Source organism: Asparagus officinalis, unplaced genomic scaffold, assembly GCF_001876935.1.
Source record: "Asparagus officinalis unplaced genomic scaffold, Aspof.V1 AsparagusV1_Un106, whole genome shotgun sequence".
NCBI lineage: Eukaryota > Viridiplantae > Streptophyta > Magnoliopsida > Asparagales > Asparagaceae > Asparagus > Asparagus officinalis.
In genome coordinates this window covers 20,461-47,491 of record NW_017972372.1, presented here as the reverse complement: position 1 = coordinate 47,491, position 27,031 = coordinate 20,461, and the positions used below count along the sequence as shown (strand labels likewise).

At 38.3% G+C, this 27,031-nt stretch overlaps 1 protein-coding gene across 13 annotated transcripts; it reads left to right on the top strand.

Moving 5' to 3' along the window:
• The first annotated feature begins 13,056 nt into the window (after positions 1–13,056).
• On the top strand, positions 13,057–24,290 carry LOC109827277. Of its 13 annotated transcripts, none has more exons than XM_020394274.1 (5): positions 13,057–13,934; positions 17,067–17,140; positions 18,544–20,389; positions 20,460–21,845; positions 24,045–24,290. In XM_020394274.1, the coding sequence occupies exons 3-4, from the start codon at positions 20,276–20,278 to the stop codon at positions 21,831–21,833; spliced, it is 1,488 nt and encodes a 495-aa protein (XP_020249863.1). In that variant the 5' UTR covers positions 13,057–13,934; positions 17,067–17,140; positions 18,544–20,275; the 3' UTR covers positions 21,834–21,845; positions 24,045–24,290. The 13 variants fall into 13 exon arrangements, with proteins under 13 accessions (XP_020249863.1, XP_020249861.1, XP_020249856.1 ...); XM_020394272.1 differs by adding an exon at positions 14,725–14,788 and having other exon boundaries at positions 17,067–20,389; XM_020394267.1 differs by having other exon boundaries at positions 13,057–16,958.
• Positions 24,291–27,031: the final 2,741 nt, after the last annotated feature.

The window sequence follows — 27,031 nt, the reverse complement described above, 5'->3', positions numbered from 1 at the left end:
CCGCAGAAGTGAATTCAGGCTGCAGCCCTTTAAAGTGAGGTTTTCCATGATTGGACTTTTATTGCTATGAAGTGCATGTAACAGGGATACATATTGTACCTACGTTCTAGGTTCTGTAACATGCAAGCAAATCTTAAGAAATAAATGATATGTAAGAGAGGCTTCATTTCATTAATTAGGACAGTGGTTCTAAACAAGTCATTTTGGCTTAAATTTTGGTTAGAGTGTTCAAGATTGAGGTATTATCACTAACGTTGAGTTTACACGCCAAACTATCAATCAAGTTTGGGTAAATCCTAGTCAAGAGAACACATGGTCTATAAACTGGGTCAAGTTGGATATTCTTTAAAAATTTTATACAACACAAAATTAGTTGCATTACATTCACATTAAAAAGAAACAATAGTCAGGAAAATGGAGAGTAGATAAGTAATACAATGGATTCATCAACTTGAAGAACATTACAGTGCAAATACAGGCAGAACGAAGATAAAGCATCTGAACAACAACACAAAATCCCTCAAAAAGAACTACAACTTTACATTGGTCATGATATCTCTATCCGCGTTCGATCTTCTGTGCATCTATCCTTGAAGATTGTACAAAAATCAACTTTTGGATACATCTTACATTGCTATGTGAACCTGAATACATGTGACATATCTGACCTACGCTCTGTAAAAGAAGAAAAGATCAAACAGAAACGAAACCTTTCATATCTACATCGTGTTCTTCCGATGAAAAGGAGGCTTCTGGACGCTAATACATGCGTCGTTACTCTGAATGCAGGAGATTAGAGACTGAGGGAAGGTTAGTTGAGTGAGAAGTGGTCGTGAGAGGCGGAGGGCCATTTGCTGGAGAAGTAAATTTTTTTTTGAACTGCACTGATAAGACCACTGCATTCAGCATTAACTAGAACCTCCGTCATGATTGCTGCAGCTTGTCCCGTGGGCTCATCAGATGCCCTTCTCAACACGAACGTCCGCACCCAATTTCATCCAAACTCTCAGTTCGTGGTCCTCAGTAAATATTTTCTTGAAGGAGAAGTCCTTAGTAAATATTGAACAATATAATATTTTTGAGGTATATTTGGGTTGTTGTTTGCCTAGATATAAAACATTTTTGGCCGAGTTTTATCCTAAGCATCCTACACATAAACCATTTTTTTGGGGGTTTTTTCCCTGGGCGCCTGTGCATGCGCGTGCTCTTAGGCATAAGGAAAACTGGGCCAACATTGATCAAATTTTGGACACAAATTTGGGGCCATGACAAAACCGAGCTTGATTCAGAGAGGTTTTGCCAAACATAGCTTAAAACTTTATTCACCCATTCCTAAGAATGACCAGAACTAACCAGAACTAAAGTCTATAATCATAGTCATCTAGCTAAGTTTAATCCCAGACTAGCAAAAAGGAAATAGGTGGTTTCAGAGACCTCTGCATGATTAATCACCAAATTAAAGCAATGTTGAAAAAATAACCTATAGAAATATGCTACATTTTCTACATGATTTCTAAACTTCAGTCTTGCATGAACATCGCCCGCCACTTTTCAGGGGAATAATCATGGCCCTGCATATAAATACTATCTAAACAAACTATGGGCATACCTACGTTGCGTGGGTGAGTGTGTGTTAGAATTAATATAAAACTATAATCCTCGATCCTTACCAAAACTTATGTTAGAATTAATATAAAACTATAATCCTCGATCCTTACCATAACTTTGGAGTTTTGGTCTAATGGTTAGAGGAACTAAATTTAAGATGGTATCTGAGCAACCCAGGTTCAAATCCCACCGGCCACAAATTAAATGCGGATTTTTAAAAATTAACACCGCTACGTGAGTCTAGGTTTCGACCCATAAAAAGGGCGCTCAACCTGCAGGGGTATGTTAGAATTAATATAAAACTATAATCCTCGATCCTTATCATAACTTTGAAGTTTTGATCTAATGGTTAGAGGAACTAAATTTAAGATGATCGTCATCGGCTCAACTGGGTTCGATCCTGATGCATTAGTAACATAGAAAACATTCACAGCTTGAGATCCTCTTGTGGAGAATGTTGCGCGCAGCGAAAATTTCGGCAGCACTTCGGCAGCACAACAAGAGAGTCAGATCGCAAAAAGAATTCCCGTCTCACCAAGGAGACAAGAATCTGAAGCGGATATCTCAACCAAGTGAGATATCGGCTCTTCCTCTCATCAGTTCTAGGACTGACCTGTCGAGGGATCCTAAAAGCACAAACTCTCTCTACAAAAGATGCTCAGAACCCTCTTGACGGCTGCTGAAAACTCCTCAAGCTTCTGCTTTTTCTTTTCCTCCGCAGACGCAATTGATTTTGTCTGCAGCCGCAAAACTTTGCATCAAACTCCTTCGCACCTCCTTTTGCACAAAAGAAAACCTAATAAACAATTGTTTATATAGGTAACAGAGAGAAAACGCGTGAGAGTTTGAAACCGACTCAAAATCCGAACAAACAATTCCCCTGCATGTTATTCGTGGGCCTGGGCCTTATCAGGTCTGGTTCACAATTCTCCACCTCGGTGAAGTTTTTCCCAAAACTGAGCCGACACCAAAGCAACCAAATGTCCCACTTGTTGTGTCCAGTACGAACTCAATCAACAACAAGTCGAAAACCCGAACGAGAGTCCGAACAATCTCACCCCCATCAACTAATCCAAACCCGGCTGCATCTGAAAGACTGCCTACGTATCCTCTTGCCCAAGGAATCAAGCCGAACGTAATTCACTAAAATGGCCGCCAACGGCCTCAACAATCACGAATGTGAAACAAGCTTCTACAATGATCAAACTTGTTGCTCAGAACCACCTTAGTGAGCATATCCGTCGGATTATCCTTCGTGTGGACTTTCACAATTTCCACATCGCCATCTTCAAGAACATCCCGAACGAAGTGATAACGAACGTCAATGTGCTTCGTCCACGCATGAAAAACCTGATTCTACCTGATTCTTCGCCAAATAGATAGCACTCATGCTATCACAATGAATAGTGACGGACCTCTGCGATATACCAAGTTCCTCCAAAAGTCCTCGAAGCCAAATAGCCTCCTTCACAGCCTCCGTAACTGCCATATACTCTGCCTCCGTCGTAGACAAAGCCACTGTTGACTGTAAGGTGCTTCTCCAACACACCGGCGCACGGGTCAAAGTAAACACATACCCCGTAGTAGACCGGCGCTTATCCAAATCCCCGGCATAATCCGAATCAACATAACCAACGCATGATTGCCCACCTGTAGTGTCCCGCTCATAAACTAAACCAACATTGAGCGTACCTCGAATGTACCTCAAAATCCATTTCACGGCGTCCCAATGACCCACTCCTGGATCATGCATGTATCTCGAAACCATGCTTACCGCCTGTGACAAATCCGGCCTCGTACATACCATCGCGTACATCAAGCTCCCAACCGCACTCGCATATGGAGTCTTCGATATCAACTCACGATCTTCAACTGACTTTGGTGAAAGACCAGCTGAAAGCTTCAAATGGGCTCCCAATGGTACACTAACTGGCTTCGTATCCATGCTAACATGGAATCGCTGTAGAACCTTCTTCAAATAAGCCAAACAAATTCTGCTCTTCTTCTTGTCTCTGCCGATCTCCATTCCCAAAATGCGTTTGGCCTCACCCAAGTCCTTCATCTCAAACTCATTTGAAAGCTGAACTTTCAACTCATCTATAGCCGACCTGGAAATAGAGGCAACCAACATGTTATCGACATAGAGCAACAAATAAATGTACGCACCTCCTTTCAACTTGCGAAAATATACGCAAGGATCAAACTGGCTCCGAGTGTACGAATGACCAAGCATAAAACCATCGAATCGCCTATACCACCGTCGAGGAGACTGTTTCAAACCGTATAGTGATTTTTTCAATCTGCAAACTAATTTTTCCTTCCCTGCAGCTCAGAATCCCAATGGCTGAGTCATATATATTTCTCTGCAAACTAATTTTTCCTTCCCTGCAGCTCAGAATCCCAATGGCTGAGTCATATATATTTCTTCATCAAGATCACCATGAAGAAATCCCTGCAGCTCAGAATCCCAATGGCTGAGTCATATATATTTCTTCATCAAGATCACCATGAAGAAATATTGTTTTCACATCCAACTGATCTAACTCTAATCCATACTGTGTCACCAAAGCTAGCAAAATCCGAATCGAAGAGTGCTTCACCACCGGAGAGAAAACCTCATTATAGTTAATACCTTCCTCCTGTGCATAGCCCTTCGCAACCAACCTAGCTTTGAACCTCAATGGAGTGCCCTCAATACCCTCCTTCTTCGTGTATACCCACTTGCAACCAATTGCCTTCCGCCCCTTTGGAAGCTCAACAAGCTCCCATGTATCGTTCTTATGAAGAGATTCCATCTCCTCCTGCATAGCCCCCTGCCACGAATCAGCCTCCGAACTCTGCTCGGCCTCTCTGAATGTAGTAGGCACTAACTCATCGATACTCTCCACCGGAAGTGCATACGTAATTGTGTCGGCATACCGTGCTGGCATCTGTATGTTTCTCCTCTGTCTCCGAGCCGCAATTGAATCCTGAACCTGAGCCGTCGGTTCCTGATCCTGCACATTCGTACTCATATCCTCCGTGTTACCGTCGTGCTCGCCTGGCGTCACCTCAGTCGGCACCTGCATGGATACTGTACCATCTAGACAATGTGGAGCTGCATCGATCTCCACCACCTGCAATATCTCCTCTGTCGGGTTGCTCTCCACCTGATGAGAGCTGGGAAGCTTCAAGATAGAAGCCTCATCGAATGTGACATCCCTACTCAGCACAATCTTCTTATCAACTGGATCCCAAAGCTTGTATCCCTTGACACCACGCTTGAATCCTACAAATATGGCCTTCCTAGCTCGAGGTTCCAATTTATCAGTTCTAACATGATAATATGCAGGGCACCCAAATACCTTGAGCTGGTCATAATCATGTGCTGATTTTCCCGACCACATCTCCATAGGGGTTTTCCCCTCAATCGCAGATGAAGGCAGCCTATTAATGAGGTGGCTTGCATATGTAAGTGTCTCAGCCCAAAAGATCTTCTCTAAACCACTCTGCGACAATAAGCATCGGATCTTCTCCAGTAAACACCAATTCAACCTCTCTGCCACCCTATTTTGCTGCGGTGTATGACTAACCGTGAAGTGTCTCTCTATGCCCTCGTCTCGACATAGCTGCAAAAATGGGTCTGAAGTATACTCACCACCGTTGTCGGATCGCAACGTCTTGATCTTTCTCCCAGTCTGCAGTTCTAATCTCTTCTTCCACTCCACAAACAAATCTAGGACTTCACTCTTCTTCGTCATGGTGTACACCCAACAACGCCTAGAATAGTCATCTACGAACGTGACGAACCAATGTCGACCACCAAGTGATGCAGTCTTGGTGGGACCCCAAACGTCTGTGTGCACGTAATCCAGGATGCCCCTCGTCTGATGAATGGCAGTCCCGAACTTCAACTTCGTCTTCTTGCCAAGAACACAGTGCTCACAGAACTCAATCTTTCCACTCTTGGCTCCCTTCAATAGTCCCTGCTTGCACAATACCTGCAGTGACTTTTCACCTGTGTGCCCCAACCTATAGTGCCAAAGTCTGCTCATGCCCGCTTCTGAAATAGCCGAAGCAACCTGGTCAATCTCGGTGCTTCCCTTCAGATAATACAAATTCAGATTACGGACTCCTTTCATCACCACCAATGATCCCTTAGTAACCTTCGCTACAACGTTTTCGAAAGTCACCTTGAATCCCTTCGCCTCCAAAGCTCCAACTGAGATAAGATTTTTTTTAATTGAGGAACAAATCTCACCTCCTTCAACTCACGGACTACTCCATCATGCATCCTAATCCGCACGGTACCTATCCCACAAACGCCACAGGATTGATCATTTCCCATGATAACAACACCCCCGTCGACTTTCTCAAAAGAAGCAAACCAGTCTTGCCTAGGGGTCACATGAAAAGTAGCGCCAGAATCAAGCATCCAATCTGATGCATCCACATGGTTCACCTCCGGAGTAATTAGTAGAGAAAAGCACGAATCATCGGAATCATCGCCTTTCGCAATGTTCACCTCATTGGCCTTCGGGCCCTTTTTCTTGCCATTCTCCTTCTCCTTGAGCTTCGGGCAGTCTCTCTTCCAATGTCCCTGCTCCTTGCAGAATGCACATTGGTTCTTTGTTAATTGGTGGCGGCCTCTAGACTTTGACCTCCCTCTGTTACCACCTTTCGGATATGGGCTTCTACCTCTCGTCGACAAGGCCTCGCCTGAAGTGCTAGCACGGGAAGTCTCCTTGTCCTTCCTCCTCAAATCATAATTTGTCAAAGTGTTAGTCACTTCACTATAGCTGATAGAAGATCTCCCGTTCAACAAAGTGAGCACGAAGGTATCATACTCCTCATCCGGTAAGGAGCCCAACAAAATAATCGCCTTGTACTCATCCGATATCTTCTCATCAACATTCGCCAAGTCCGACAACAACTTAGTATAGTTGTTCACATGAGCCACAAGCGAGTTGCCTCTGGACATTTGGAATCTGAATAATCTACGCAGCAAATGCAACCTGTTCTCAACACTCTTCGTAAGGTACTTATTGTTGAGAATTTCCCACATCTTCATCGCAGACGTCACCCCAATCACATCATACTTCAGCTCCTGTTCCAAACAGGACCTGATCACCCCACAAGCGTTCCTATTCATTTTCTCCCATACCGCCTCTTCATATTTAGGTGGCCTCTCGTGGACCATGATGGTCTCTTCCAAATTCTGAGCATTTAACGCATCCTGTACGTCGCTCATCCACAAACCAAAGTTGATTTTTCCGTCATATTTCACCACACTAATTTTGGTGTTTAAAGATCCCACCTTTATCACCAACGAAGTCCTAAACGGGCCTCCAAATTGATCTACTCCTCTAACCAAACCCTAGATCTGGAATCTGGGCTCTGATACCACTTGTTGCGCGCAGCGGAAATTTCGGCAGCACTTCGGCAGCACAACAAGAGAGTCAGATCGCAATAAGAATTCTCGTCTCACCAAGGAGACAAGAATCTGAAGCGGATATCTCAACCAAGTGAGATATCGGCTCTTCCTCTCATCAGTTCTAGGACTGACCTGTCGAGGGATCCTAAAAGCTATTACAAATCACACAAAAGCAGTACAACCAATTTTTACGTGGTTCGGCAAATTGCCTACGTCCACGGGGCAAGGAGGGGGGAGATCTACTAATAGAGGGAGAGAATACAAATAGGGTTTACACAAGAATCTCACAAATAAAACCCTCACACAAACTCTCAAATCCCTCACACAATATCTCTCAACAAAAGGCTGCACAAAATCCTAAAAGGGACTGCTCAAAATCTCTCTCAAAATCCGCTGATTTTCTTCACCAAATACAGCCGCACAAACTCCAAGAACTCTGCTCGAATTTTTCTGCCGCAGCCGCTAAACACCTCCTCGCACTTGCACGCCAACCTAGGTTACGAGTACAAGGTTTATATAGCTGACGAAAATCGGGTCGTGGGCTCTGTTTCCCATCGCATCCGCAAACAAAGGAGAAAACTAAGCACTGCACGTGATTTCTTAATCACGCGTAAACGAAACGGTGTTCACTCGGTTTCACGTGGGTGGTCCCCACTCCCACTCACTTCCGCGTTCACAGAGACTTCAGCTTGAGTCACACTTAATCCATGCTCTCTGAAGATTCTTGTGACATCCGATAACAGGCCTACTCGGTCCTCCATGCACAGCTCAAGCCTTAAGCCTTCAGTGGCTCATCTTCTGATTGCTGCTTCCAAGCAGTCGGTTAATCGTTGTTTGTCCCTTTCGGAGCTGGCCGCTCGTCCTTTTTTATAATCATACATGAACTTTTATAAACTAGATATCTACATGAACTTTTATAATCATACTTCTAAAGTGGGAAAGGGCTGAAATGAACCTGACTCATGTCAAGGCAAGGGAGTTGCAGGAAGCAGACGTGAAGTGTAGGATAAATTCCAAGGAGTGTGTGACGAGTGTTTTTAAACTAAAACATGTTTTATATAATTGAGTAAATGTCTGAATAAATGATGTATATTCAAGACTGGAATCAGTCATGTTTCGAACCTGGATATGGGAGCCCAGACGAAGAGTCGGATTAACCTAGAGGCATACTAAGAAAAAATAACACGTTAAGAATAAAGAGAAGAAAAGTACCTGACCATGATGGGTTACTTCCAGACAACCAGGTTGTTGATTCCATGGTTCTCATCAACCTGAACAGGGTATGGACTGTGAATGTGCAGTCTAACCACTTTGCCTTGGGCCACCCCCTGAGCTTGAGAAAGTCCTACCTGCAAACCGAAACATGTATGCCACTGTCAACACACTCACTTTGATGTTTAAGGGTCATCCTTTTTTCCTCATTTTGTGGTAAGCTAGATAATTACGATCCCAGTTACTCATTTTGACATATAATAGTGGGTTAATTGCAGATAGACCTCCTATCTGATAAAACAAAGTCGTGTAAATATTGAGATCATTATCACTACCATGAACTACTTCTTTCTTAAATGGCTTCCGAGAATTATTAAACGAAAACGTAATTATTTCTCTCTCAAAGAAGATGCAAAATTAAACAAAACGTACTTGTGTAGGTTGTCTAAAAATCACTGTAGATAGCTGATCCCCATCAAACACCGATGATAGAAGTTATAATTTGACGGCTTCCAGAAAGCTACAATTTGAAGACTTTCGCTTAGATCGATGAAGGTTACAATCTGACGACCTTCACAACAACTGATGAAAGCTCTAATTAACAGCCTTCACAATCAACATCGGGAGTTACAATCTGACAACTTTCATATTTTCAAAGAGCCAAGATAAAGATTACAAGATGATGGTCTTTGTAACGTTCTAGCAAAAGAGACTACAAATTCACGATCTCTTCAAATCCAGACGCAGAGCTCACCTCTGCGTCCCAGATTCAAAACGTAGGGCTCGTGGCCACGTTCCAAACTCTCAGAAGCGAAACGCAGAATCATACATGTGTTCCAGAACGAGACGCAAAGCTCAAGAGCTGTGTTCCAACTTTAAAATGCAAGAGCTCACCTCTGCGACCCAGATTCAAAATGCAGCACGACCTGTGCATTCTCAGCCGCCAACGCAGGTTCCAACTCTGCGTTTCTGTCCCAGAATGCAGTGTTCAAGCCCAAAACGCAGTGTTCATGCCCAGAACGTAGATTTTGCGTTTGACTCGTTCAAATATGAGTTAAACGGTTCTAAAACCGTTCTCCTATGATTTTAGGTAGGGGGGGGGGGGGGATTACACCCCTTAAACCACTTGAACAGTTTCAAAACCGTTTTCCATGAAATGGGGTCGGTTACACCCCATCAAGGAGAGATTTTAGGGGGTAGTTACACCCCTAAAAAACCCTATAAATGACGAAAAACTCAGCTGAGTTGGGGGATCTTCGATCTGGAATCTTGGAGATCAAAACTACATAAAGAAGAGATCGACATTCATCTTTTGGAGCAGTCCTTGGAGCTTTCATCATTGGCTTATTAACTGATTTTCGGTTCAAATTATTTTTTCAAGAGTTTAAACTCGCTCTGAGTTATCAACTCGTCAAGAGTTTTAAATTTTTCACGTAAGTTCTCCTCAATGTCAATCAAGAGGAATCAACCATGTTCTACAAAATGAGGTGGTCGGATCGTCAATGAGAAGCAAACTCGATACGAATATCGAGGGAGACATTTCATCGCTACCGTGAAGAACCCAGAATTAAACAAAAGAGAGGATCTCTGTCGATCTTCTTCTCTTTTGTAAATCGGGATTCAGATTGAGAATATTTTGTAATTTTTTTTTCTAAGCTTGTTAGAGAGAGATTATTTTGAGAGAATTGTAAATTATTCTTTTTCTAAATCAGCTAGAGAGAATAAAACCAAATACGGTTCTCGGAATTATTCTTCGAATTTTCTCACCAAACAACTTGAAGTTTTCTAAGGTGCCATGTTCCAGAAATGTTGAAAGATCTCTCTGGTCAGTCGACTAATAGATCCTATCGGTCGACTGATATGATCCTGAGATCCTGAGTATTGTAAATTCCTCTGGACGGTCGACCCATAGGATCTATCAGTCAACCGATTGAAGTTAATTTTTTTGTGCATGTTTTCGTGTTTCGCATTCGGTCGATCGATTGAGCATATCGATCGACCGAAGTTGGGTCGAGAAAACATAATCCTATTCTGTTTTGGAGTTAGGATTTATATATAAATAGAAAACAAAAAGGAGAATCCTGTAGAGAGTTGATCAGAGAAAATTGGGTACTTTGAGAGGGAGATTCTGAGTAGGTGAGTGAGATCTTGTTGGTGAGGGTTAGTTTGATTGTTTGAGAGTTATAACCCATTGTATTTCTCCTCCATATAGTGAAAATCTCCAAATCCTCCTCGTAAACGTATGCATCTTGCCGAACCACGTGTAGAAACAATGAAAACGGTGTCGAAAAACAGGAAATATGAAGTAGACAGAAATTTGGATGCAGTCCGGTCGACCGCGGGCTTAGGTCGGTCGACCGGAAACGTGCACACTACAGGGTGTTCTTTTGGCTTTTTGTCCGGACGACCGTGAGGTTAGGTCGGTTGACCGCTAACCCTGTTCGGTCGACCGCTAACCCTGTCCGGTCGATCGCTAGGCTAGTCCGGTCAACCGAAACCCTGTAATTGATTAAGCTGAGATTTCAGCCTTCTGGTCGGTCGACCGGACCACGTGTTCGGTTGACCGCGATGGGTTTTTAGGCCTGATTGCGATTTTCTGTTCTGATTGGGATTTATGTTTGGTATAAATACAAACACGATTTTACGGTTTTTGAGAGTTGAAAAGTGGTTTGTTTTGTGCACAGAAAAAAGAGTTTTCTGAGTAATTTGGTTAGGGTTTTATTTGAGAGATTTGCGAGGTTTGTTTGAGAGATTTTGAGTGAATTTGTAATCTCTATTTGTACTCTCATTCTCTATTAGTGAAAACACATCCCCTTCTTGTCCCGTGGACGTAGGCAACTTGCCGAACCACGTAAAATTTATTTGTTTGTGTTCGTGCCATTATTTTGATTGTGTTTGGTCTTCTCTCTCAGCGTTTGTGTTTGCCCTCGGAACCCCAACACCACGTAATTCTCTGTGTTTGCGATCGATCTTGGCTGTTTGGATTGTGGATTGTGCTCGTTGCGTTTTTTGTGCATTGTTTACCGACTTGTTGTGGATTGAGTCCGCTTCTGCTTGACGTAACAAGATATACAGAAAACTTCAAGTGATCTATCACGCTCATACTCATTTTGCCAAAGATCCACCCCTCCCATATATACCTCCCAACGTCGAGTACAAGCACACGTTCGGGCATCCTGATAAAAGGAGGCAAGGATGAGAAAGAAAGAAGCTGAGTGAGGGAAGAAGAATAAGAAGACCGAGAGTTTTACCTCTGGAATTTCAACAAAAAAAGGCCCACAATCTCCTTGGCTCCTTCTTTGGCATACCACAATTTGTTTATGAAATTGTGTCAATAATATCCCTGACATGTCATATAACTGCGACCTATTTCAATTGAAAGGTTTAAAAAAAAAATAATACTTCCCTATCTTTTAGTTCTATATCCACACCAATGATCAGTTGCATTGTCTGTAGCAACCAATTTAAATGGACGGAAATAAGAATGAACCTTTCTGAAGTCATATTATTTTTTTTATATAGTAAATATTTCTACATCTGCTACTAAACTGTATAAGTTTTAGTAGATATAGACCCACCCTAATCTTCATTAATCATGTCAAACATTAACAATCTTCTTTTCATTAATCACAAATAAATGACTACAATTATAAAACTTAACAAAAAAAATAGTTGTTTGATATTCTTTCATTAACATATATAAATTTAACTTTTAATTAAAATTTACTATCCCTTTTCAACATTTAAAAGTAATCTAATTTTATCAAAAGAGATAAAGGTGTAGAAGGATTGATATCGGCCCAATAAAAATAAAATAGAATGAATAAAAGACATTGTTTTCTAAATATTTTATAGAATTGTTTATTTTTTGAGTAAATTAGGAATTTTTAGAAGAGATTTTCATGAACTTTTTAGTACTTTTATATGCTTATGTAGATACTTTCATCATATAAACATATATTGGAATTAGCATTAATCTTTAGTTTATGTTTTTTTTAAGTCTATCAAGGATTAGGAACAAAGTCTATCAAAGCTTTAATTATTCATTCTCCTTTTTATAACGATATTTTTTGAAGTATTTTTCACTTTTGCAACACTATATTTTTTCAGGTCAAGCTCGGTTTCATGTCGATCCAAATAACATGATAATTCAAATTGGCTTCGGATTACAATTGTTTCCTGTCAATTTGATTATAAACATGAAAATTTAAATTCGGCGTATTTAAACCAACATCAAAGAAAATAAATAATCATAATGCTAAAGTTTAGGGACATAACTGAGCAAAAACCATCAAAGTGAAACCAAGGAACAAATTTTAGTAAGAAATAAATTAAAAAAAATACTTAATCATGATATTTAACCACGTGTATTGCACGTGCATAAAACCTAGTATATATATAAGGGTAAATTTTATGCAACCCCCAAACTTTGAGTGTCTCACAAAAAGGCCCGAACTTTAACTCTTCACTAGAACCCTACTATCTATAATTTGCAAATAACCAAAAATTTCTTAAAAGAAAAACCAATAGTTAAGGTGAGCGAGAGGTACATAACTGTAGATAACAAATGACTAAATTTGAGATTTTGTCTTTCTGAAGGACATTTTAGTTACTTGCAAGTTACATATGGATCGATGAGAAAAATTTATAGTTCACGTGGTTTGTGAGACGCCCAAAGTTTGGGGTTACGTGAGATAAAAAAGTTTAGAGTGGCTATGTGCAAAAAAACCTCAAAGCTCAAGGGGCTTTCGTCAAGTTAGCTCCTATATATAATTTAACAGAAAATCTCTGAGACTCGAAATAGAAAGGAAAAGATTGTAGAGTTTTACAATAAACAAAATCTTAATCGTTTAATAATCTCAGTTCTTCCTAATTTATGTCCCAATTCATCGCTTTCTAATTATGATCATAATAAAACTTGAGCGATGACGTAAATTCTCATTTATTTATATTTATAATCCAATTTCAACCAAAATCCCTTATAATTTCCCCCTCAAAATCCTTCAAAACCATAGTCCCCATAGTTTACAACGAGAAAGAGAGCAGAAAAGATTTCAAATCCGCAAAGCGCAAGAAGTTTCCACCTCTCTATCTTGTAACGATTATATTCAATTTAATCATCTTAATTTCAATCTTCTCTCTTGGATTCATTTGTTTTCTGTTGGCAGGTTTCGACAAAAATTAGGGCTTTGGAGAGACGCTGATTCCTTTATTTAGAAAGTCTCAGACATGGGGATCGATCACGTTCCTTTCCGGCGCCATTTGGGAATCTTTTTCTCCGATTCATGGATTTTGATAGTGACGCTGATTATGATTCTTTCTTATAGTGAGATTAATAAGTGATTCTATTAGAAATGACTGCAAAAAAATTTCTTCAAAGGTGTATTTTGTTTGATATTCCATAGTGTACGTTCGCAGCTGCTAGGTTTTGGGCGGCGGTGGAGGAATCGAGGACAGTGTGAGCTTGGTGGTTTTGGTAGAAGGAACTAGGGTTAGGGTTTTTGAGGGATTGTGAGCGTGTTTGATATGAAGGAGAAATTGAAGAATGTGGTCGGGTTATTAAGGAGATCACTGATCACTGCATTGCTGCCATGCTACGGATCGCCCGCTAAGGGGCCATTATAATTTCGATCGGCAGAGGGAGGGCTTGCAAAATGAATAGTTTCTGAATAATGAGATAACTAGTCTCAGTAGGCCATGGGTATGAAAGAAGTTTTCAAAATATGTATACACGTCGTATATGCTTTAATGTATGGAGATATTGACACAACGGAAACCCATAATTAGAGAAATATGTTTATGACTCTTCCATGAGAGGATATTTTCCCCTGTGGAAATGACGATTCTATTGTTTATCCCTATTATACACACTTATGCACATATATTTGTTGATTCTTCAAGCATTGCTTGGAGAATGGCAGTTCTCATTTTAAGTCTGGCAAATTATGTGAAATTTTTTGATGAATGTGTCACCATTCTTTCTCAAAAGGTATTGTCAACCACTTTTCGATGCATGGGACACCTACATGTCTCTGTCAAATTGTTGATATATATGATGTGATTTCTTGTTATTTTTCTTGCGATCCTTGTTTGCTTACCAATTTTTTCTAGCCCATAGGTTGATTTCATGCTTTCCTTGCTTACCAACTAAGAAGCGCAAAAGAGTAGCTATCAACTCCATACCAATTGACAATTATGCATTGAAGCACATATGTCATACAATACACTTAACACATGCAGTCACCTTCTACTCGTTATTTTTGTAGGGATCCACTTCCATGATAGTATATATCCATATTCACCAATAAACATCTTTATCATACAATATGTTCATTTCCTTCCATAAGGTTAAGAAAGAGCTTAGGTTAGGTTGTTTGAAAGTAGCATAAATGCTTTCAGAAGCTTCTGTCTGTTTTTTCAAGTATGCTTTCAAAGAAATACTTGCTGTTTTCTTTTAATGGCCTCTTTCCTGCTTGGATATTCTACCATAGGAGTTAGAGGTTTGAAGCTTGCTATGGCGGTCAAGTATCATCTATGGAAGGATTTTGAAATACTGTGAGTTTATGAAAAGATTTGATACTAGACACATGTGATGATTGATCAGCATGATTTCAGATGGATCCATGGCTTCATGCATTGGACGGGTTTTGTTAGCTTTTGAGTTTCCTTCTTTGTTTCCTAAAAATTATAATGATGAGGAAGATCAAACAGTTGCCTAAACTTGCAAAATTGTGTTTTTTTAGACTTTGCAGCAGGTAAATTGAGGAGAATTTAGAGTTTCTAAATTACCAATTATGACCACTGTTATAAATAGCGGTAAATAGCCCCGCAATAGCGGCGCTAATAGCTTTAGCGGTCCCTTCCCGCGACGCTATCGCCTGCTATGCTATCATGCAATAGCGGTGACATATTGCGGAATATGTCTGTTCGCAAAAGCGGTCAATAGTGTGTCATAACGGTAAATAGTGAGCGATTACATTCGAAATTTGCTTTTTGACTGCTATTTAAAAGCGGTTTGAGGCTTATTTTTTTTAAAATTAAACTCAACCCTTGACCATTGCATTCCATCATCTCCTGTGATTTTCAGCATACTCCCGCCACCTCTCATAGCCTCTGGCACCTACCTTGATACTTCCTCTCACCTCCTTTACCGTGAGCTCCTCTTAGGACAGTCATGTCACCGCTAAGCTCTTCTTCTTGAAGACAACGACTTTTTGACTCCTCCAGTTATATTCGGTATTACGTGATGGTTACATGTCTATTTCATGTTTAGGATCTCTTTATATCATCCAATATGTACTTTTTGATTTCTTAGATTTTTTTTTATTTTTTTTAGTATTTATACATATCTAAATTAGACCGCTATTTGGCTTTGCGTTTTTACCGCTATTTTGCCGCAATAGCCCGAAATAGCCCGAAATAGCCTTAGCGATGCCTCACCGCTACGTGACGCTATCCGCTATTGATAACCTTGATTATGACATAAGTGGCCGACTGCTGAGTTAATTTTAACTAAAACTGTTCATTTGGTTACATATATGGTTGTTTTTTTGTGTCATTCTTACTACTGGATTTTGGAGGTCGAAGTTCCTCGAAAGTCAAAAATTCAAGTGTACCTAATAGTGCAGAATTTCTTACACAGTGTGTCAAAAAATAACATTTTCTTTTCAGTAAAAGTGTGTTATGTATCACTGTATTTGCTAATATATAATTGAAACATCATGACCGGCCAAAGGAGCATTAAATATCAACAATATTTCACCTTAAGTGGGCTGTTAGAGAAATGTTATAAAGGAGACGTGATCTACTTGAGATGTTTTCTGGATTATCTTGAGGAAGAAGAGTAATAGACCGTATGATATGCAAAGAGAGAAATGTAAGCTGTTAAGCTGTTCATGTAATTCAAGTTCTTTCAGATTACAAATGGAGGAAGCTGCTGCAATATAAGTTTAGATACTAGGTGACATGTAAACATGTGAATCTACGTTGGGACACTTGGGCTATTATTTGTCAGATGCCTATAAAGCTATGGTTCCTTGGTACTTCTATTAGGAAGCTGTACACCTGCCACACATGTACCCGTACCCGTACCCAAAGCTCTTGGACACTTCTTGAATATATGCATATATTTATTCTGGCCTATGCTCAATTATCTAATACATGTTTTAATTTAAAACACTCCCCATACACTTCTTCAATGTATATTCTACACATCTATTTCTTATATATTGATATTATGTAAATTAAAGAACAATGTTGATCTTATGTAAAATATTAATTTAGTATATATAAATATACATAACATACACATACATAGCCACGTCCCCATGCCCTAATTTTTACAAATTTGTCGTGTCCTTTACCCTTACCCGTACCCATTCAACCTAGCTATAAAGTATAAACATTAGTGGTAGTACAAAACTTTTTATCAGATAGAACTCTTAGTATCCATGTTATTAACCTTAAGTTCATATCTGGAATTAACCTCTTTTGGTAACGGGTAACTTTCATTCATAAATGGTTCTATGAAAACTAATTTCATCTGATGGAAGAAGTTGCTGTCCATTCCGGTATATGACTATTTGAAGTCAGGCATTATGGATTATTTCTTTACCATGCACTTTTTGTTCTCCCATTATTCTTTCTTAGAACTAATTGTTTCCGCAGCTCCTATAAGCACATTTTTTATCTTGATTCTAGGTACAGTAACAAAATTTTATAGAAGGTAAAGCCGTAAAGGTTCAAATGTACTCTTTTATTTTCTCGAAGTATTTAAATTGAGCTCATGAACCATGAAGCTGCTATCTAAATTCATTCTTATGCCTTTTATCAGGATTCACTGTTGCTGCTGAAAATGGATTTATGAAAACTAATTTCATCCAATGGAAGAAGTTGCTGTCCATTCCGGTATATGACTATTTGAAGACAGGCATTATGGATTATTTCTTTACCATGCACTTTTTGTCCTCCCATTATCCTTTCTTAGAACTAATTGTTTCCGCAGCTCCTATTAGCACATTTTTTATCTTGATTCTAGGTACAGTAACAAAACTTTATAGAAGGTAAAGCCGTAAAGGTTCAAATATACTCTTTTATTTTCTCGAAGTATTTAAATTGAGCTCATGAACCATGAAGCTGCTATCTAAATTCATTCTTACGCCTTTAATCAGGGTTCACTATTGCTGCTGAAAATGGATTTGGTTGGAAATATGTGCAAGGCTAATAACGAAAATGAATTTTAGGAAAGAAATACTGTTGGTTATCTTTTTTCCAGAATAACCAGTTGCACCTCACCTTCAGAGTAGTTGGTACATTGAATTTGAACTTCTTGATTTTAGGAAACTTTAGCTGGTATGGGAAATTGCCCTGAGACGGTGTTCAATTAGAATCTGCAGAGTATTATATGGATTTGGTTGAGATTGTAGCTTTCTTTTTTTAATCTATGTCCAATTCAAACTTTTGCCTGCTACATGTTTTAAGAAAACTTCTTCAGGTTCTAATTTCCTTTTCATCTTATAGGCTACTTAAACGTTCGGTGCACTGTTAACAATGAGTATGCTTGTTTGCTTGATAATCATAGTATGCGTGTAGAACGACTTTCCCTAACATGTTTAATCACATCACCAACACATAACAGCTATCTCGTAGTCATTACGTTTTGCATGGATCCATTTCCATGATATTATATGGTCACATTCACCAATAACATATGATTATACACTATTCATTCCTTCAATGAGGGGCATTTTGACAATCAGAAAGTAATTGAAAGTAGACTAAAAATTGGAAAGTGACCCTACTTTCTATTTTCCCCCTGTTTAGTAAATGGAAAGTGATTGGAAAGTGAATAAAAAGTGGAGGGTGTCACATCAGCATTTTCAACCATTTTCACTTTCTCAATTTTTTTAAGAAATTGAATGGTATGTGAAGAGGGGGAGAAATTAGTTTTTCCCCTTTCTCTGTCCTTATAATTTAGTTTTAATTGTTTACTTTATGCTATTCACTTTCCACAGTAACCAAACAAAACATGAAAACAATGAATGCCAATTCACTTGCCATCTCCAATTTTTATCTTTCTATCATCTAAACAAAAATTTTGCAAATAGAAAGCAATGCCTGTTAAATTTTCACTTTCCATTTACTTTTTGGTTACCAATCGTCCCATAAGGTTATGTCCATAAGGTTATGTAAGAATTAAAGTTAGGTTCTCTGGAAGTGGCAGAATAATAGAAGCTTCCTCCTTGTAATATGCTGTCAAAAGTATTATGTTCTTTTCTATCTCTTACTGTTACTGATCTCTTCAATGCCAGGGCATATCCTACAGCTAGAGGATTTGAAGTCTGGTATGGTGATCAAATACCTTTTGTGGAAGAAGTTTGAACTATTCTGAGTTCATGTAAAGATTTGACAGTGGAAACATGTTTGTTGATCAGCCTGATTTCAAATGGTTCATGGATAGGGCAGGTTTCGCTAGCTTCTAAATTTTTTTCTTTGTTTCCTAAAAATTATAAATACTAAAGAGATCACATAGTTGTTGCATAAACTTGGAAATTTTTGTGTGTTTTTAGACTTGCAGTAGAAAATTTGATGAGGATGTACAGTTTTTAAAAGTGCAATTATGATGAAATGACTTACTACCGAGTTCATTTTAATTAAAAACAGTTCATTTTTTGTTAGATCTATGGTTGCGTTTGTGGCATATTTACTCCTGGATTATAAAAGTTAAAGTTGAAAGGCAAAAATTACAGTATTAACTACTCGTGCAGAATTTCTTGTACAGGGCATGTCGTAAAAGTATCATACGTTATACAACATTGTAACTGATAAAATATAATATAAATATCATGATAGCCTGGAAGGAGTATATATCAATGTTAATTTACCTTTATTATCTTTTGTTGGGCTTTGGAAGAAGACTTACAAAGGAGATGTGATCTACGTAGAATGTCAGCTAGACGGTTTTGCGGGAGAAGACTAATAGAGTTCATGCTATGAACTAGAAAAAAGTGGGTCGTTTATGTGATTTTGTTTCTGTTCTCTTCAACTTAGTATCTGTTATTTCAGGAGGGCGCTGGAGCAATCTTAATTGAATAGGAGCTAAGTGACATGTAAACATGTGAATTGTGAAGCTACCTCGGGACTCTGGGGAAGTTTCTTGTCAGATGGCTATAAATTATAAACCTTAGTTCTTTACTGAATGATAATATAGAAATTATTATCAGATTGAACATGTTGGATCCCTTTCATTATCTTAAGTTCATAACTGGATTAACCTCTATCAGTAATTCTATTCATAGACGATTTTATGAAGACCAATTCTATTTACTGCATGAGGTTACTGCCCTTTATATGACTGCAAAAAACGGCATCAGGGAGTATTTCTTTAACTCTGCAGTTTTTTCTTTTTCCTTCCGTTGTTCTTTCTGAGAACAATTGTTTCTGCACCTCCTATAAACATCTTAAGTTTTTTTAAAAAAAAATCTTGATCTATATGTGGTAACAAAAACATGTAAAAGGTAAAGGACTGACCAGAGACATTTAATCTTTCATTTTCAGGAAGTACTTAAAGTTTTAAACTAAGCTCATGAATCGTGAAGCTGCAACCTAAACTTATTTGTTTGACTTTAATATAGTTGGCTGAGGCTTTTAATATGGGTTTTAGTGAGAAATATGCCAAAGGCTAATATTGAAATTCCTTCCGATGAAAGAAATGCTGCTGATTTTTTTTCCTGAAATATCTGTTGTGTCTCACCTTCGAGAAGCTGATGCATTCATTTTCAGTTTCTTAGTTTCAAGAAACTTTTGTTAGAATGAGATTAAATGTCTCTGGTCATTAATTAAATCTGTAAAGTATTATATGTCCAATTCAAACTCTCATTTATTTTCCTCGTGAAGCCACGTGTTCATTTTACATGGACATTGCCGAAAAGGGAAAGTACTTTTCCTCTCACGACAATCATCCCCCTTGTCCCAGTTCTTCATTTACCAGGGGTTTTCAGTCTGGACTGTTCCTTCAACAGTCTGCAAACAAAAGAGAGGAGCATGGAGAAGAAGGATTTCAGATTGATGAAGGGTAAAGATCTGCGATCTCTTTATGAGAAAGAGGGTATCCCTGCTAACACTAGCAACTCCGAGATGGTTGAAGCTCTTTGTCAGGTAATTATCTGTACAGTTTCTCCCATCCCATCCATCCTGTTCCCTGAACTCATCTGCTAGCTATTCACAGGTACGGCAGAGGCCTTGGGCTGATCTGCCAAAGGAGATACTTGATCTCTTTCTGCAGCAGCTTAGCCTCGGAGATCATATCCGCTTTGGCGCTGTCTGCAAAACTTGGAGATCAGCGTCCAAAGACAAACCCCACCGCCGTGCACTCAAATGGCCATGGCTGGTGCTCCCTCAGATTGAAGACAAACTAAGCCTCTACAGCCCAATGGAGGCTCAAATCCACGACCTTAACATATCTATTTCACCTGGTTTTGAATGCCTTGGGCATTCAATGGGGTGGCTAGTAATTTATAATGAAGCAAAAAACTACTATCTTTTAAACCCCTTGAATAATCAAACCCTTGAGCTCCCTTCTTCCCATTGTGACTTTTTACACAGTCCTTCTCAAGACAATTCAGATGGCGTTCCTGAGTTTAGCAATGACCATCATCAGAACATGCTAGAATTTAATAACCCTCGTATCAACTCTGAGACTGACGGTGATAGTGAAAGTGATTATGAGACTAACAGTGAAAGTAGTTCTGATTTTAGCGACAACGATCATCAGTACATGCAAGAATTTGTTAACCCTCATATTTATTCTGATAGTGATAGTGATGGTGAAGATGGTTATGAGGATAATGGTGAAAGTGGTTCTGATAATGAGGTTGCTGATGATTTGGGTGATGATGGCTACAGATTTTTTCAGTGGGCTATCGTGTTTGATATCCCTTATTCTCTGGGGGTAGCAGCTCTATCTCGGTCTGGCGGGTTGTACATGTGTAGACCTGGAGATGAAGAGTGGCTCGTGTTAATTGAAAACTTTACTGGAGCATCTGCATGCTATCGGGGGTCATTATATTGCGTAGGTTTGTTTCAATGGAGCAATGTAGTTATGTGTTACTCCCTTTCTGACATAGAACCCATATTTCTTTGGAGAAAAACCATATTACTGCCAGAAGTATGCACTGAACGTCCATCTGAAACTTATCTGGTTGAATCTAATTCAGGAGACCTACTCCTTGTAGTGAGAACTGTAGATATCATTGATAATGAAAACCAAAATGTAGGCACCACTGGATTTCACCTGTTCAGGCTAGATCATGCCTCTGATAAGTGGGTACAAATAAAGAGTTTACATAATGAGGTCCTGTTTGTGAGTTCTTCCGGCGATTCTTGTGCAAGGGCTTTCCTTGCTGATGACCCTTCTGGATATAAAGCAAACCATATATACTTCACGGATATCGAGGCAGGAATTCTCTTGGGAGGCGATAACCCTAATCAATATTACGATCAGGGTGTCTTTTCTTTAGAAGATGGAGGGATTGTGCAATCTCCTAAACTTGACTCTTACCGTTTGAGCAACACTCCCTTTTGGTATTACCCAAAAGTGTAACTATGCTGCAAGGTGAATAATTTTTATGCTAATATTCGTTCTTGGTGTGCAATATGCTTCCTTCTAAATCTCGTTATCGTTCAGTTTCTATATTATGCATGTGATATATTGTGTCGATTATATGGTTCTGTTAGAATGCTTGTTTTAAATTTAGGAAGGCCCATGCCTCTCATGCACTGGCTAAAAGAACAGGATAATGCGTTGACACAACATAATACCTCGAGTTGTTTTTTTCTGATTGATACCCATCTTCCGTGTTATGTGGTCCATTTCCTCTTACTGACCAAATAAACTTGTGTTCACGTATAAATGTAATCTTATTAAATAAACCTCAGTTATGTACTGATGTTTGTACATACTTTTAAAAAAATATTAATTAAGAGAAGTTTGATGACTGCTTTTCATCGTTCTGGAGATACAAGTATGTTTGTTGTTGAAGTGGGGCCCACATTTTTGCTCATGCACACTGCAAAATATACTGATACCAAGCGCCCTTCGCTTTTTCCCACGTTTAGTTTGCCTTTCTCCTTTTTCATTTAAGGTTCTTTTCGTCTAGAAACAAAATGAAGAATAGAAGTTGAGTAAGGATGTACTAAAACCAGTCCTGGTAAAATATGGAAAGTTTTACATGTAGCATCTTTGTTTTAATCAAATATCATCTTTCATCCTTTGAAGAAAAATGTTGTGCTTTTGTGAGCTTTATTTGTGTGTGAGACCACATGTACATGCGTTCGTGTGCATGTGCACTTGCATGTATATTTTCCTGTGCATTAGAGGGGAAGGGATTGAGGGAGAGATCTTACTAGGTTTTAAAAATCCCATGCTTTCTAAATCCAATAGATAAGTAAATATAGCTCTTTCTGATCTATTTTAGAACAGCTTCGTATAGGATTTATTACGCTTAGATGATTGAAGATAGTTGCTGTTTTAAGTAAGGTGCTTTAGAAAAGAAGATGATTCTCTCTCAAGATATATTCTCAAGCATTTGATCAATTCTCCATGACAGACCTGCACCTCTATATCATTTTATTGATATATATGTTGTGATTTTTCGCAATTTTCTCGTTTATGGTAATTAGGAGTAAATGCAGGTAAGTTCAGCTTAGTAGTTCCAGATGTCTTCCGACAATACTGTATTACTGGCAAATTTGCATCTATTGATCCTGTGATTTTTAATCTGTGTCCATTCACACCATACATGGAATTAGCTCCCAGTGCATTTAGATGTTTTCTCGGTTCATCAACTAAGCACCAGGAAAAGAAAAGCCTATCAAGTCCATACTAATGCATGCTCATGCATTGAGACACGTATATGCATTTGCATATCTTACTTGTCGCTGTCTGCATGGGTCAATTTCCATTTAGTACATATATATCTCCATTCACAAGCAATATAATATTACTTTTTTTTCTTGCAGTATTAGGCGTTTGGAAGTAACATAAACGTTTACAGAAGCTTCTTTTCATACTTCTCGTACTGTCTTGAAGATCTATTTGCAGTTTAGCTCTTAGTGATCTCTTTAATGCTTGAAGCCTCCATATTGTGTAGGCCATGAAGATAACATAGGTGCCACCTAAATTAGGAATATTGTGGGTGGCTCTGGACTCTACAGACTTAACGAATGGCCTAGTGATGAGTTAATTTTGATTATAAAGCTCATTAGTTTGGCCTTTTTTTGTGCCACTATACTCCTTGGGTCTTTATTATTAACGTTGAAGGTTCTTTAAGATATAGCGGTATAGCTACTAGTGAGAAATTGCTTAGATAAGAGTTGGAAATATGTCGTATCGTGAATAGGCTACAATAAACCTTCTCTATCACCTGACAATGAACAAATGAATTTCACATCACACAAAACCCTTGGCGTTGCTGTTAATATTTACCTTTGTTTCATAATATTATTTCATAAATAAGTTCTGAAGACTAATCCCACCTATTATATGAATTCCTATCCTCAACACTGTATCACTATGCCAAAGTCAGGCTGGGAGTATTTCGTCTATCTTTATTCTCTCATTGTTTTCCTGAGAACTTATGTTTCCTCCTTTAAACATCTTTTCAGTGCAAGGGTATTTAAGGTAAGTTGAAGATTTGCTCTAGTTATTTTAACAAGAAGCTAAAGGATGAATCTGTATTCTTTTACTTTTGCAAGTAGTTTAAATGAAGTTCATGATGCTGCAACCTAAACTCATTCTTTTGATATTAATCAGGCCTGAAGCTGCTGGAGATATGCTGGTTCGAAATCTGTTGGAGATCGACGATGAAAATCCTTCTCAAGAAGAATTGATGCTTTCAAAGTTCAACTTGCTTGGTTTTGGAAAACTTTTGTGAACCTGGAACTATAAATGTCTTTGACGACAGTATTTAATCAGAATTTGCAGACTCTGTACATTTTAACTCCTTGTGGGATGTATGTCATGGTTCTGGTTGAGATTATAGCTTCCTCTTCTTGACTATTCTCCAGTTCGAACTCGTGCTTGTTTATGTGGCTTGATGAAACTTCTGAGTTGCATTTTCCTCTTTTTGTCATCTGGAGAGCTAATTTGATAGATGGTTGCTACTTTGTTACGAAGTAATATCTGTGTATTCGTTAATATTGCATTGGTGAAGAGTGACTTCCATCTTTATCTAACATGAAATGTTATTTTCCAAAGAGACCAAGTGTTCCGATGATAAGCCATCCCAAAATTTTCGGGTTGGCGAAATCAAGTTGAATTACGAGGTCGAAAAGTCGTTAAATTCCGAATCCATCAAGGATCTGGCCAAGTTATTTCCCTTTCTGCCTGATCACAAAGTCTACGTCGTCGCAAGTACCGCCTGAACTAAAATTGCGAGGAAAATGGTAGCATAAGTAGAGATTTGCGAGTATTGCACATAATGTGCATCATTTTAGAATCAAATATGTAGAATATATATATATATATATATAAGCCATTAAAGTTCTTATTTATCAATTTGATTTCCTGACTCCTTCAGTCTGAAAACTTCATTAAGTTTCGATCAAGTTCAATTACATTCTCACCAAAACCACACTTTACACCGCAAATTACAACCTTATTTGCTCATAATATTCTCTTTTTTCTCATAATATTCTCTTTCTCTCTCCTCAGAGCTTCTATTTTTTTCTCTCGCGCCCAAAATTTTAGAGGGGAGAGAGAACCTGGCTGGTCTGTGTTCGAAAAAGGCAGAGGATTCGTTTGAATTCCTTTTTTTTACATATATCCCCTCAAAATCTACTATATTATGAAAATGCTCCCATACCTAAATATTTGCTAATTAATTTACACCTAATCTCCTACATAGATTTTTTCCCCCTACTCAGTGGTATTCACAGCGAGCGGAATTCGATAAGTGGATTTTACCATACTACCCCTGAATAAAGTATTGCATTAATTTTTAGGGGGTATTTTAGGCACTTTAAATGTTTTTCAGAGAGTATTGCTTAGTGTGGATTATGGTTTTATTAATGTATTTGGTCTTTTCAGACTTTTGGAAATGTTTTGGCAAATAAGGCAGTAGCATATTTTTTGCACGTGGAATTAATGTATGAGCGTGAGTACATTATAAAAAAAGATTTTATTGCTTCAATCATCTCCTTTTTTTTCCCATTTTTCTCTCGTATTGAACTTTTTTTTTTATTTGAGTGACTTTTGTCTATTAATTGTTTGTCACTAGAAAAGTAAATTGGGAAAAATGTTATTCCTTCCTCTCCGCGGACTGTTTTCTTTTCATTATTTTCTTTTTTCTACAAAATTATTTAAGACTTCCACTATCACGATACCAATTTTTATGATAGTGATTTTAAAAACAATTGTGATTTTCAAGATAATATTTAACGTCCTGCATGGCTTCATCTCAGCCTTTGAAATTGGTGTAAGGGTTAATTTTAGAAAACTCCCATCAAATATAGGGGTCATCTCAGAAAACCACCTCATAACTTTTTTATCTATAGAAAACACCCCTCAACTTTGGGTGGTTAAAGATAACCCCTCTCAACTTCAAAATATGACTTACCTCCCTCAACTTTTTCTCACTCAATCCCCTAAAGTAATAAAGGAACATATGATTTAAAATGATCATATTATCCCTAAGATATATTAAAATTTTTGGTATGGTGTCCCCTTTTTTTGTTTCAAAAATACCTTAATTTTTATTTTCTCCCACTTTTTCTTCCTCCATCTTCACTGTTAGGCCCACATGTGAATACCATTTTTTTTCTCTCTTTGAAATTGTTAAACTTCTTTTATTTTCTACTTATCTATACTTCTAAATGTTTAAAACATTTAAAACTTGGAATTTTTTGGAGAGTAGTTTCCTCGCTAAAACTCATCGAATTGAAGTTTAACATTTTGATTGGGTTAATTTTTTAAACATACATGTTTTTTTCCCCAACCAATGATAATTCAGTCATGGCATATTTCAAATTAATAATATTAGAGGAATTATTCAAAAAAAATAAAGTTAGAGGGGGATTTGTGAGACACTTAGAGTTGAGGGGGTTTTAGTCATAACTTGAAAGTTGAGAGGGGGAGTCACCCTCAAAATTAAAGCGGGTTTTCTAATGTTAAAATAGTTTAGGGGGATGCTCTGAGACAAGTTCTATAGTTGAGCGGGTTTTTTTTAAAATTAACCCTTGGAATAAATGATAACAATCTGGATAATTTGACACTATCTAATTATCACTTAATTCGAGAGGATCCCAATCATTTTTACCATTCTTGATTCTTTCAGATAGAGTAATTAGTATCACTTATTGTGGTTATTTTCTAATGCACAACAGTTAATGATGCTATATTTGGTAGAAAATTTGAGTAATGCCTATCCTTATATAATTGCAATTTGATTTATTTTAAAACTTTTCTAATTATATGGCCTTGTTCATTTCAAATCTTTAAAATCATTAACGCAACATATCCTTCTTAAGAACACAATTTAACCCGTTTGGTTTGACAGCAAATAGAAGTAGGGCTGGGCATATTTGGTTCGGGTCGGTTTTAAGCCCAATCCGTATCCAATCCGAATTTTTCGAATTCTCAAAACTTTCATCCAGATCCAGATTTTTTCCCCTTCATCCGAATATTCGGCCCAACCGAAATTCGGATCGGTTCTGATCGGTTTCGGTTTTGGGCCGAATTAATTCCATTTCACAAAAAATCTGTCCACACCTGAGATCATTGCCTATTAATTTCTGATGAAG